This window comes from Bufo bufo, chromosome 1 (genome assembly GCF_905171765.1).
Source record: "Bufo bufo chromosome 1, aBufBuf1.1, whole genome shotgun sequence".
Classification (NCBI taxonomy): domain Eukaryota; kingdom Metazoa; phylum Chordata; class Amphibia; order Anura; family Bufonidae; genus Bufo; species Bufo bufo.
The window spans coordinates 607,211,472-607,225,709 of NC_053389.1; the positions used below are offsets into that span (position 1 = coordinate 607,211,472).

Consider the following 14,238-nt stretch of genomic DNA (forward strand, 5'->3'; position numbering starts at 1 on the left):
TTGGAGCATTTAGCCCTTTATTGCATTTCAGCCTATTCAACCTTCTAATAACGAAATTGAATATGCTGAAAAGGGGGGGATTTGTTGTGCCTTTTCATAGGTAAATGCATTGATATCCAATTCATTATTGTCAAAATGGATGTTAATTGCCTTTAAGAGCCATGCTCGACTATAGTTGCAATTTTGTATGTCTTGAGTAGGCCAAATTAAGGTCACACAAAAGGTTTATACTTCAGTGTTATTCTACTCATGAATGTACCAGTCTGGGAAGAAGCCTCATTGTTTACTTTTAAATTTATGACGGGAGGTAAAGATAAGCTCTGTGCAGCTGGTGATAATTACCTATACAATTAGGCATTTATTAATGAAGCAAAATATATAATATGTATGTATTCATTTATTGAGCCTTAGTTAGTCCTCAGACATAAGACAATCAGTAGGACATATATATATATTTGTTTATATTATATTGTTATATGTTACGAAGACAACATGTATCCAGTATATTGTATATATTTCTCATTAGGGGAATATCTGTCTCAAAAAGAGTGTCTGTGAAGATGTGTGTTTTGTAACAATTAATCACATCTTTGGTATGACAGAGGAGGTACTGATATCTCTGTGAGAAAACAAGCCATTTACGATCCATAAATTAAGTGTGAGAAACCTTCAGAGAGACGCCTAGAGGTCTGTCTCTAATTGCTACAAGTGTCAGAATTAATCCCTATAGCTTTGAATTAAAGCTTCTAAGGTCAAAATGTATATTCAGACTTACATAAGTTAACCCTTTATACTATGATGCAGATAGCTTATACAGCAGTGCCACCTAGGTATCAGTAGGTGACATTACAACAGTAGCAAAAGTGCATTCTGAGTAAGGTTATGATGTCACAATTTTTATCAATGGTCACGCCCATCCGACAATGATTGGAAAGATCCAAACTAGGAAGGTGTGTCTAACTGATAAGTTTGGGATCATAAGCCATACACAGGAGGCAGAAAGAAAAGAGAAAAAAGAGAGAGAAAAGGAGAAAAGAAAGGAGGAAGGAGAGGAGAAGTGGAGGTCTATCAAGATGGAAGCCATGGTGAGATGTGCTATGATGGACCACCCAGCTTTCCTAGGAGCAGAAGTGAGATTCCTACTAGGACTTGGTAAGAGACACAGAAAATGATATTTCATTTTATTAAGACTAATTTGATAGTGTGGGTGAAATTATACCATCTAGATTGGCGAATAAATAAATAATTAAATTAATTGATCATCTCCATATTGAGATGTAGTCTTAGGATATTGTGAGGCTTCATTCTACCTGCAGAAGAATCTAGACTCATAATCTAGCAAAGCATTAAATAATTGCTTATATATATATATATATATATATATATATATTTATTGATAGAACATTCTTCGCCAAGCTAAGTGATGGATTCCCACAAGAAGGACTTATTTCAAGTCCTTCCCATTTAAGATATGGTCTAGCAAAATCCTAGATCCCTGTTATTTGTCTTAATAGTCTTACCAAAGTTATATATTTGAAAATAGTCCAGGATGGGGCGGAAGGATACAGTTATCTCTTCTAAGTTATATCCTTGAATGGATTTGCCCATCTTGAAGTCATGTGATGTGTAGTTGGTTAGCGGGGGCGGAATGTATTTAGCATTCTATATTGATGTCTAGGATTAGACATGCCCATCCTGATATCATGAGGTTTTCTCTGAACAGAAGTAATGTATATAACTTATGTTCCTACTTTGATATCCTAACCTAATAATAGCTTGGTTATAATGTGACAAGTTATTTCCACTCACATGTATTGTTAAGCTTGTAATGCTTTATATTAACGCTATATATATATTCATTTGCATGTATCATTGTGTTTATTTACTTATATATGTTTATAATCTTGTAACCAATAAATCTGCATATTTTTATAATGCCTGTGTATTATTGTATAATGCAGAACTACATTTTATCATTAACGTCATCTCACGTCAAAAAGAACTTATTTATCTGAGGAAATAGTCGGACTCAGATGTGAATTGTATCAATTAGGTTGTCTACAATTCACCAGGTCATGATTTTAAGAATTTATGACAAATTTTATAAATTAAATTTTTTTTATGATTAATAATTTTTATGACCATAATTAATAATTCTTAATTGAATTATTACCCACCGACAGAGGTGGTGTTTTTTTGTCATATAATGGGGGTCATTTATCAAAGACCGGCTTTTTTACGCCAGTCTTTAATAGCCACTGCGATTAATAAAAATAATTTTAAAAACAAACAAACAATAGCCACTGCGATGCCAGAGGATACGCCTAATTTATGACCAGGCGTAGGCCTAGTCATAAATTAAGCCTTCCTCCGAAAGTCCGTGCAACTGGAGTGAAATGTACTCCAGCTTGTGACTGGAGTAGTTGACACTCCACTTTTACGCCTGTTTCTAGGCATAAATAATAATGAATTTGCCGGGGCCGATGACCAAACCCCGGCCCGACTCCCACCACAACTTCCTTACTCTAAATATTTTATTGCACAGATGTTTGAAAAGTCACAAAGAGGGGTCTTGAGATATTATTTTTTTTTCTGGCAAAAACTGATGACCTCCAATGTTTTTCTAGCATTTTTCAAACTTTTCTCTTCTTATAGAGAGGTTTATGCAAAAACGCCTGATAAAATGCCAAATCCGGGGTGAGCTATGATTTGAAAAAGTCAAGGGACAAAACAGCCTTTGGAGCAGCCAATTATGATAGCAGGGCATACAGAGAAAAATCCCCCCCCCCCCTCTTTTTCTTTTGTTTTACTGGGGAACCCCCATTAAGACACTTGTGCACACAGCATTTCAGCCTTCCATTGGAGGTATATAATGGAAGACTCCAACAAAGGCCACTGAATAGCCATATACTTTAGTAGAATAAATTGTTCATTGGTCACAATGTTTTTTTTTTTCTTTTAAAATTGAGATTTTTTTTGTGGTAGCCCGCTGTATAGATTTTATTTTACAGTAGTAAACAAGGTATGTTGATGAACAACATATGGACAGAGGCCAAAAGGACACTCTGGTGAATGGAGCCCTAAAGGTACGCTTGGCAAATATGCCAAACAAAGAACTTCAACACCGCCTGTACAGAACTTAAAGGGCTTCTGTCACTCCACTAAACTCATATATTTTTTTTTTGTCTGCTTAAAATCCTTATGCTGCGATTTCTCAATATATAGGGCTATTACTCAGTTTGGTTCAGTAGTTATATAAAAAAAAAAAAAGACTTTTATAATATGCAAATTACCTCTCTAGCAGCAGGTAGGGCGGCTACCCGCTGCTAGCAGCCGCATCCTCCATTCATAATGACGCCCCCTCCTCATGTTGATTGACAGGGCCAGCGGACGCGCTCGTTCTGACTGGCCCTGTCTGCGTTTTAAATCTCGCGCCGGTCTTCAGTTGGCGCAGGCGCACTCAGTGGAGGACGCTCGCTCGGCCGCTCCTTCCTCAGTGCGCCTGCGCCGATGATGTCACATGTACACCCGGCGCAGGCGCACTGAGGATGGAGCGGCCGAGCGAGCGTCCTCCACTCAGTGCGCCTGCGCCAACTGAAGACCGGCGCGAGATTTCAAACGCAGACAGGGCCAGTCAGAGAACGAGCGCGTCCGCTGGCCCTGTCAATCAACATGAAAAGGGGGCGTCATTATGAACGGAGGATGCGGCTGCTAGAGAGGTAATTTGCATATTATAAAAGTCAGTTTTTTTTATATAACTACTGAACCAAACTGAGTAATAGCCCTATATATTAAGAAATCGCAGCATAAGGATTTTAAGGAGACAGAAAAATAAATATGAGTTTAGTGGAGTGACAGAAGCCCTTTAAATCAGACAATTCCAAAGTGTGTCTAAAATCACAGTATGCATAAATGACACTTTTCCTACTAAAAAGTTCAAACATCTATAATGTGCTGCTATATGTACCAATATATGTTTACAGGATGAACAAGAATTTAACCACTACAGTTTGTCCACATAAATGAAAGATTACATTTTTATTGCTAAAAGCATAAAAATAAAAAGCCATTTTTAAATGAAACAGTCTTTTTAAAATCCACAGAAGCACTTAATAGGACATCGGTCAGCAGATTTGTACCTATGACACTGGCTGACCTGTTACATGTGCACTTGGCAGCTAAAGGCATCTGTGTTGGTCCCATGCTCTTATGCGCCCACATTGCTGAGAAAAATGAAGTTTTAATACATGCAAATAAGCCTCTAGCAGCAACGTGGGCCAACACAGATGCTTACAGCTGCCAAGTGCACATGCAACAGGTCAGCCAATTTCATAGGTACAAATCTGCTGACAGATGTCCTTTAATAGCTGAAAATAGCAGATTTTGTGATATGAGCCGCTCCTGGCGGGCGTCTCTTCAGCGTATACTTTGGTTCAGGTACTGTACAAACATATTTGCAAGCTGTGAGATGTTCTCATTGGGATGAAGTTTGGTGTAACTGATGAACTGCTGACGAAGCCTCCGCAATTCTGACATGTTTAGCATATGTGGCAGCTGCATGTGGGAACATTAAGGAAGACACTGTAAATATTAAAACCTCAGAGGTCAGTCATGTAAAAAACTACAGGGGTAAGAGAAAGCCAGATTTAGTCAAGGTTTTCAGTAAGCCAATGACTTGTTGATTGCAGATTTATTAAAATTAGACGGCTTAAAACTAGTCCAGGTAGGCAGAGAATGCGCCACATTTATTACAGCGGCACGTAACCTGTGCCCTAAGGCCACATGCATTTGCAATGCCATTATGTGAAGCCCCCTACCTCCTGGACACAAAAAGCCTAGTCTGAAGTGCAGAGGAGGCAGTCTACGAATGGGGTGGCTTTCAGTATAGTCTACAAGCACCCCTAACCTACAATGGATTAGGTCACCAGCACACATATGACACCCTTCTCCAATAAGCGCTCTAGAGAGAAGGGGAACTCCACCCTTCTGATAGGTGGGAATCCTGGAAGTGAAACTTTCACCTATCACGCATTTATAATATACTTTTGACATGTCAGAAATGTGTCAGACAGTAATACCCTTTTAAGCTTACTGTGGCCCTTAGCAATGGTTCAATTTGACAATGTGGCCCTCAGAAAAGGTAGTACATCCCTGCTCTAGACTTATACTGTGCATGAAAATTTAGCAAATTTAAACCACTCCCCTTTTCCTAAGCCCAATTTTCTACACTAAGCCCTATTTTCTAGATAATCTTCAAAAATGTCTAGTAAGACACAAAGGGGGTCTTAATAATCTGTATAGCTGGTGGTGGGTCCGCAGTAGCGCTGGCCTCTACATAATTTCGGCCTGTCCAGCGCCTGGAATGGGCGGTAAAAAGTCGCAGATTGCGGAGCAAATAACCTTTGCACCAAAATCTGCGCCAGAAATACGCCTAATATAGACATACTTCTGGATAGTAATTGACCCCTAAAGCGTCCAGCTGTAAGTCCCACCTATCATATCCATCTCCAGAAAGGGGTCCCTTAACACCCGCCTTTGGTGAAGGGGTTGCTGGCTGCTGCATCCAGGCGCACATGAATGGAGAGGTGGCCATTTGGGAGTCACAGGAACAGCCAAGCATATTTGGTTGGCTATGGGTTCATGCACCCGACCGTATTTTGCATCAGTGTTTGATCTGCACTTTGGTTTGCACAATGCACATGGTCCTATTCATTTCTATGGGTCTGCAAAAACACAAACAGCACGCACATGTCATCTGTGTGCCGTCTACATCCATATGCCCATTTTGCCAGTTACAGAACATGTCCAATTCTGGTATTCATTGTGGACGAGAATAGCCATTTCTAGTGATGACCGTGAGAAAAATGCAGATTGCACATGGAAGGTGTCCGTATTTTGCTAATCCGTGGCTTGCGGACCTCAATACAGACATGGTCATCTGCATGAGGCCTTACTCCCATCAAAGTGAAAGGAGACAGCAGCATATAGGTGCAGCCATTGGCCACCTCACCATGCAGGATGGGTGTCGGGGACTCCAGTTCTGAATATAAGAGTGAGTTGGGACTTGCATCCATCAGATAATTAAAGGGACTGTACCAAGATATAAATGTATACTTTATCCATGTATTAGGGGATAAGCTTCTGATTGGTGGTGGTTTGACCGCTGGGACTGCAATTGTTCACGAGAACAGGGGTACCAAGTTCTTCAAATTGATGCAGGCGGCCAAGCATGAGCACTGCCACTCCATTAACTGTTTTTATTGCACTGCTGTTTTTATTGCACTGCACTGCTGTAAGGTGCTGCACTCAACTTATGAATGGGACTGCTGGAGATAGTCGAGTGCAGCAGTCTCATTCATAAGTTTAAAAGATTTGTCATTTCAGGTAAGCCACATTGGTATTTGGGGGGCTCGTATCATAGGGCCTTTTTTCACTACGGATCACTTAATGTTGAGAAGTACCTCCAGATGTTACAGAATATCATATTCCCTTCTATGCTCAATGAGAACAGTGAAATCCCAATGTTACTTTCAACAGGATGGCACACCTCCGCACTTTGCTATGGCTGTATGCAGATGGCTGGGCACTGAATCAGGTGTAAAGGTCTGACAGAATGGCCCTCAAGGTCGCTGGACTTAACACTTTTGGACTTTTATCTCTCGGGTCATTTAAAGTCCCTTTTGTATACTGAAAAAATCCACAATATGGTTCACCTGAAAAGGCAAATCCTACAGTGCTGAGAATTATCATAAATGTCATATGAAAGTGACATTTAAAGGGGTTTTCTGTATCTGATCTGTGAGGGTCCAACACCCGGGCCCCCCACTGATCAGCTGTTTAAGGCACCGACGCTCGCAATAGTACCGCGGTGTCTTCTCTCAGCTCACTAAGCACAGTGCTGTACATTGTATAGCAGCTATGCTTGGTATCTCAGCTCCCCCCAAATTCACTTCAATGGGGCAGAGCTGCGCCTAGGAACCGATGAACGTGATGTCAGAAAGCCTAGGAAAAGGCAGCGGCGCTACTGCGAGCACCACTGCCTTCACAAAGAGATGATCGGCAGGGGTTTCCAGGTGTCGGACCCCCACTGATCAGATACTGATGACCTATCCTTTTCTTCTGAAGACGTTTTTTCTTTTGATGTTCCTGATTAAACGCAGTTTTCACTTTGGACACTAGATGTCAGTACATAGGGTTATATTCCAAACTGACTAAATGGCTCATATTTTACAGCTTAGACTACTTTCACATTAGCGGTTTTTGCGGATCCGTCATGGATCTGCAAAAACGCTTCCGTTACAATAATACAACCGCATGCATCTGTCATGAACGGATCCGGTTGTATTATGTCTTCTATAGCAATGATAGATCCGTCTTCAACACCATTAAAAGTCAATGGGGGACGGATCCATTTTCTATTGTGTCAGAGAAAACAGATCTGTCCCCATTGACTTGCATTGTGTGCCAGGACATCGCGGACAGAAAAACGATGCAGGCAGCGTTTTGGTGTCCGCCTCCAGAGCGGAATGGAGACTGAATGGAGGCAAACTGATTCATTCTGAGCGGATCCTTTTCCATTCAGAATGCATTAGGGCAAAACTGATCAGTTTTTGGATCGCTTTTAAGAGCCCTGAACGGATCTCACAAACGGAAAGCCAAAATGCTAGTGTGAAAGTAGCCTTAGGGAGCATTCACACGACCGTGTTTTTCTTCCGCGTCCGTTCCGCAATTTTTGCGGACAATGCACGGACCCATTCATTTCTATGGGTCCGCAAAAATTGCGGAATGCCTTTCATTGTCATCCGTGTGCTGTCCGTTCCGTGTGTCCGTTGCTTTTATTTTAGAACATGTCCTATACTTGGCCGCAAATTGCGGTCCGTGGCCCCATAGAAAATCATTGGGTCCGTAAAAAAAACGGATAGCACACGGAAATGCAGCCGTATGTCATCAGTTTTTTGCGGACCCCTGGACTGAAAACATTCTAGGAAACCCAATTTCAGTTTTTTGTGGACCGTGAAAAACGGATGACACACGGAAGCATCACGTTCGTATTATACGGACTTACGGAACGGAAACTGAAAGATAACTGAAGACATACGGAACACACGGATCCGTGATTTGCGGACCGCAAAACCAACACAGATGTGTGAATGCTCCCTTACAATAAAACATTACAGCTTTAGACCTATGTCAATCAAGACCAACCAATGGATGAGAGAGGACATGAATTAAGAGAGAGGGTATGAGTAAATTTAGAAATTCGTTCCCCCATATTGATGCAGAGGAAGGTAAAAAAAAAAAAGGCATGAATCAACCTGCTCTAATAAAGATGGATTTCCATCCAGATACAGAGTGGGGATCAAAAATTCTATACATTTACATAAGTGTTTCATCTTACTTTATTCTAAGGCTAATGACAATTTAACTATCTGGAGCTCTATCCAATGCCCCATAGCCACAAATGGGGTATGGACTAGTTAAAGGGAATGTGTCATTAAAAAGTTACCTGTTGTTTAATTCACGTTTTTATGTTTAACATATTTTTTAAGTATTTTTGATTATGTTATTTTCACATTTTCCATATCTATAGCATATTCAAAAAAAACCCAAAAACAATTCCTGCATTTTTGCAGTGGTCACTAAGGCTACTTTCACACTGGCGTTTCTGGGTCCGCTTGTGAGATCCGTTTCAGGGCTCTCACAAGCGGCCCAAAACGGATCAGTTCAGCCCCAATGCATTCTGAATGGATAAGGATCCGTTCAGAAAGCATCAGTTTGCCTCCGTTCAGCCTCCATTCCGCTCTGGAGGCGGACACCTGTCCGCCTGACGATGCGGAGCCAAACAATGTAAGTCAATGGGGACGGATCCGTTTTCACTGACACAATATGGTGCAATTGAAAACGGATCCGCCTCACATTGACTTTCAATGTAAGTCAAAACGGATCCGTTTGCATTATCAAATTGCATTGATAAAATTTTTGGCAACACATTGCCTTTAAACGGGTTGTACTCTCTCAGACATCAGTCACTAGGATACGCTCCCAATGTCCGATAGGTGTGGGTCCCACCTCTTGGACCTGCACCTATACTTAGAATGGAGTCGGGGTAGCGCCATCCTGGTCGATATAGCACAGGCGAGTCCTCGTCTTTTTGGGTTTATACGGCATTTGGACATAGGTGTTCTTTTGATACCTGGTTATTATTGTGGATTGCTTCCAGTTCGGACATGACAGCACTTGCATGAAATCCCTTACCCTTTAGCTGTACAGCCATTTTTTGATTTAGACTCGCCTAACACTTGCCATATATTTTCCTTATATGTACTATTTTCGTAATAGTTGATAATCATATTACATCTTTATACGTTTGTTATCATTCATTATTACATCTCTCAATTGATACGTGTGCAGCGCCAGGATGGCGCTTTCTCTGTTACTCTCCTTCACTTTTTAACGGCATATTATATTTTAATCATGTTATAATAAAAATTATATTTTTATATACAGTACTATGAGCTCCGTTCTTTGTTTATTTGCTTGTTTTACTCGGGAGCTGGTACCGAGTTATTTGCATAGGTGGCCTTTGGTTTCATTGGGTGAACATAGTTTCCACTCCCACCATTTGGCCATCTCAGGTCTTTCTTTTCTAATTAGAATGGAGCCGGCAAAGTCTCAGACGGTGCACTGTGCATGCGCGGCCGCCCTCCATTCATTCCTATCGGAGTGCCGAAAATAGGCGATTTCTGTCAGCCCTATAGGAGTGAACAGAGCAGTGGCTGCACTTGCGTCATGCATCTCCCATTAATTCTAATGGGACTTCAGATAATAGCTGAGCGGCATGCTCGGAGCGACGCTCCCATAGGAATTAATGTAGGGCAGCTGCACATGTGCTGTGCGACCTCCGGGTCTTTGCGGGCTCCATTCTAAGTACAGTTTCTGGGACCCACACCTATCAGCTATTGGAGGCATATCTAAGCGATATGCCCCCAATGTCGGAGATGGTAAAACCCATCTCAAATATGCCAGATCAAAAAACACTGCAGTCAGCATTTGATTTTTTAATCTTTTCCTTCCGCAGACAGAAGCACTGTCCCCTTGTCTTTTGTGGGGATATTACATGGAATAGCTGTCACCGTATTTTTTCGTATTATATATTTGTATAGGCTAATCATGTCCCTCTAAACAGCTCTTCTCAAGACCAAATAGATTTAGTTCTTTTAATCTTTTTTCCTCATAACTAAAGGCCCTTTTACATGGACAATTATCGGGAACAAACTAAATGTACCCGATAATTGCCCGATTGTTAGCGGAGATGAGGGTTGTATTTACATGCAGCAATCACCTATGCTATATGGGGACAAGCGTTGATACAGTGATCACTTGTCCAATAAAGATGATCTTCTGCACAGAAACAATGATTTTTTTATGTCAGCAGAATGACATGATAACCGGATCAACGTGTGTTTGCTTGTTTATCAGGTGATCGCCGGCACTTTTTACACAGGCCAATTATCATGAATGAGCGTTACTACAAATGCTCATCTGTGGTCTATGTAAAAGGACCTTAAGACCTTCCAAGCCCCTTACCAGTTTAGTTGCTCTTCTTTGTAATTTCTCCAGCTCCAGGGCACTCTTTCCTTGAATTGGTGCCCAAAACTTGTGTAAATTCCAGATGAGGCAGCATCAAAGCTTTGTAAAGTGGTAATATTATTTTCACACATCCCAGTCTTGCGAATCCATACCTCTGTTTAGTGTTGAGCGAGTTGAGCTTCGGATCATAGGTCCAAAGTCAATCAGTTCTAACCCTTTCTTTTAACGCTGTACGGAGACCTGTGTCCGTATAGTATTAAAATATATTGCCTCCGATGAGGCAAAATTCGTTTCAGCAAAAGTCGCCCGAGACTTTGGTGAATTAAAAGATGTAGAACTGAATTCAAACATTTCAAATTCAGAATCTGTAGTCGGGTTTGGTACAGGCTGGTACCTAGGAACCAACCCCGACTTTGGATTTCTAATTATAAATGTTTTTAAAGATTTAGAACTGAATACTGAAGTAATGGCGGGGTACACCAGTTATAACTAGGAACAATTCTGAGTAGGAAAACACTATAACATTGTAGTAATAGTATTGCTTCAAGATGAAGATAGTTCACACCACATATCTTAGGGGTGTTTTAATTCCACCCTAGCATTTGCAAAAAGGATATTTTTTCGGTGGCTCCTGGCACTGTAATGATATCTCCTGGAACACTGGTCTTCTGGGCACTTAGAATGGCCTGTGAAAACACATAATTAATATTTTTTTAAATCTGAAAACAAACAAAATATACTATATCAGCAAAGTGTACCACATGAAGGCACATCCTGTATGGTACTGAGTGGATAAACATCTGAAATCAGAGATCATGTCGATGCCGGCTGTTGCACAAGACTGCCAGCTGTATATATGTACAACACCCACAGTGGATGGAAGGTGGCATGGCTCAGAAAGAACTGTTACAATTATTCCAAATATCAACAGCTTATTAAGCCTTAAAAGGGGCATTCCAGCCATAGTAGTTGGCTGGAATAACCAATCACAGACCAGGCACTGGTCACAAGAATGAAGGGGCTACAATAGTCCACAATATCTGGTCTAGTCCAGTACTGTTGGGTGTGAAATTCAGGAGAAATCTATAGTGAAAATCCATGTGAATTCTCACCAATAACCATGATGTCTGGTGCCATTGCAGTCTCCTATAGACTGTAAATGATAAATATAGGGCAGAATGTGCATTGGCTGTTGCAAGGCAACAGTTCAGGAATTTACTACGTGATTACCAAAAACCTTTGCCAGTCATACATATTAAATAAATTGTCACACAAATTGGGTTCTTCTGAACCCACAATAAACTTGAGACACTCAAGACAAGCATGCATGTTTATGTCTGTGAGGAGAGGAGAAAAATTTCTGACGTTGGTTTATCTCTTGTGGAATCAAATGATCAAGTTGAAATCCAGCATGACCGACCCTTCTATCTCTGACCACTGGCTAACAGAGAAAGTCAGCGGCGCCTGAAATTGGCGGGTTTCCTCAAGTTTTGTCTAATGTGTATGGCCACCTTTAGCCTTGTAGATTTGGCAGTTCGCGTTAGCCTCTCCTGTGCTTTAGATCGGCATCTGTAATTCTCCAGCACTATACTTACAATTTAGATTGCTCTATATAAGTAAAATTTTTGCTATATGTGAGCTGGCCAGATATCCCCATTTAATCCTTTGGTAAGGCATCATGGAATACATAGGCTACTTTCACACTTGCGTTTGGTGTTCCGCTTGTGCGATCAGTTTGATGGCTCTCACAAGCGGCCCCGAACGGATCTGTTCATCCCCAATGCATTCTGAATGGATAAGGATCCGTTCAGAATGCATCAGTTTGGCTCCGTTCCGCCTCCATTCCACTCTGGAGGCGGACACCAAAATGCTGCTTGCAGCGTTTTGGTGTCCGCCTGGCCGTGCGGAGACAATGCAAGTCAATGGGGACGGATCAGTTTGACGTTGACACAATATGGTGCAATTGCAAACGGATCCGTCCCCCATTGACTTTCAATGTAAAGTCAGGAGTCCCTATTAATATACCATCGGATCTGAGTTTTCTCCAATCCGATGGTATATTTTAACTTGAAGCGTTCCCATCACCATGGGAACACCTCTATGTTAGAATATACCATCGGATTTGAGTTAGATCGTGAAAACTCAGATCCGACAGTATATTCTAACACAGAGGCGTTCCCATAGGGATTTAGTGCGGCGCGGCCCTCCCTCCCTCCCTCCCTCCCCAGTATTTAAAGCATTGGTGGCCAGTGCGGCCCCCCCCCCCTCCCTCCCTCCCCAGTATTAAAAGCATTGGTGGCCAGTGCGGCCCCCCCCTCCTCGTGACGTTCACGATCCAATTGGATATCTGCTCTATCAACGTTCAATGTTCTTTTCTGCGCCTACCATGGTGATAACGGGTAGCGGGGAATCAGGGTTCCAGGCCGGAGAGGGAGTCTGAGAAAGGGATACCACATCCAAGGGAGGTCAATGGATGAATTTAAATGTGATCGAGCGGAAATGTGGGACAAATTATTGAAGCCCAAGCTTTCAAGTAAAAGGAGGGGGCGCGCTGCAATTACCCACTCCCGACTCAGGGAGGTAGTGGCAATAAATACCAATACAGGACTCTTAAGATGCCCTGTTATTGGAATGATTAATAAAAAACTACAGGGAATGTCACTGGGGTATTTTGGATTTGGAAACGTTAGACAGGAGAGGCCCTGCTTCCGCTTTATTGACGCTAGATAACTTCTGCCTGATCGCACGTCCCTGTGACGTCCACGATCCAATTGGATATCTTCTCTATCAACTTTCGATGTTCTTTTATGCGCTTACCATGGTGATCACGGGTAACGGGGAATCAGGGTTCCATGCCGGAGAGGGAGTGTGAGAAAGGGATACCACATCCAAGGGAGGTCAATGGCTGAAATGTGATCTCGAGCGGAAATGTGGGACAAGTTGTTAAAGCGAAAGGATCGAATGAAAGGAGGTGGCGCGCGTCAACCAAAGACGAATTTTAGAAATTTAAGTCCCTGTCACCTATGCAGAGCAGGGGTTTTTCATCGGCAAAAATAAGTTAATGTCACCCACCAATGGAACAGACTATTTTTTAAAATGTCGGTCCCTGTCAACTATGCAGAGCAGGGGTTTATTCACGGCAAAACTGTGTTCATGTCACCCACCAATTGAACAGACGATTTTACAAAAATTAGGTCCCTGTCACCTATGCAGAGCAGGGGTTTATATACGGCAAAAATGGTAAAATGACACCCAAAAATGTAACAGACGCTTTTGCACCCTGCTCCCTCTTTTGCTGTGCTGGTGTCTCTGTGCGACCACCACCTCTTCCTCCGAACTAGACAGGTCACTCGCATGACCTTGATTCCATGTGGGGTCTAGTATCTCATCATCCTCCACATCATCTTCCACCCACTCTTTACCCCTGCCCTTCTTGTCGGTCTGCAGAAAGCCGCAGCAGTTGGCACCTGTGTTTTGTCATCAGAGACGTGCTGCGGTGGTCTTCCCATGTACTCATCCTGAAACATAAGTGGTTGGGCATCGGTGCACTCAATCTCTTCCACTTCTGGTGCAGGGCTATGTGGATGGCCCACGGAAACCAGAGTCATCAAAAAGCATAACAGACTGCTGCATGACTTGGGGCTCAGA

The 14,238-nt window shown here is 42.1% G+C and overlaps 1 protein-coding gene across 5 annotated transcripts in view; it reads right to left on the reverse strand.

The window, feature by feature from the left end:
- Positions 1–4,252: 4,252 nt before the first annotated feature.
- The window catches only part of KTI12 (KTI12 chromatin associated homolog), a 99,339-nt gene continuing 89,353 nt past the window's right edge, over positions 4,253–14,238 (reverse strand). For 4 of the 5 annotated variants that reach the window (XM_040413619.1, XM_040413617.1, XM_040413621.1 and 1 more), the window contains exons 9-10: positions 11,208–11,276; positions 4,253–4,560 (exon numbers count right to left, since the gene is read on the reverse strand). In XM_040413619.1, coding sequence (XP_040269553.1) covers positions 4,417–4,560; positions 11,208–11,276 — 213 coding nt within the window. In that variant the 3' untranslated portion in view covers positions 4,253–4,416. The remainder of the gene's footprint in view (positions 4,561–11,207; positions 11,277–14,238) is intronic. The other variant, XM_040413618.1, reaches the window with a different exon arrangement.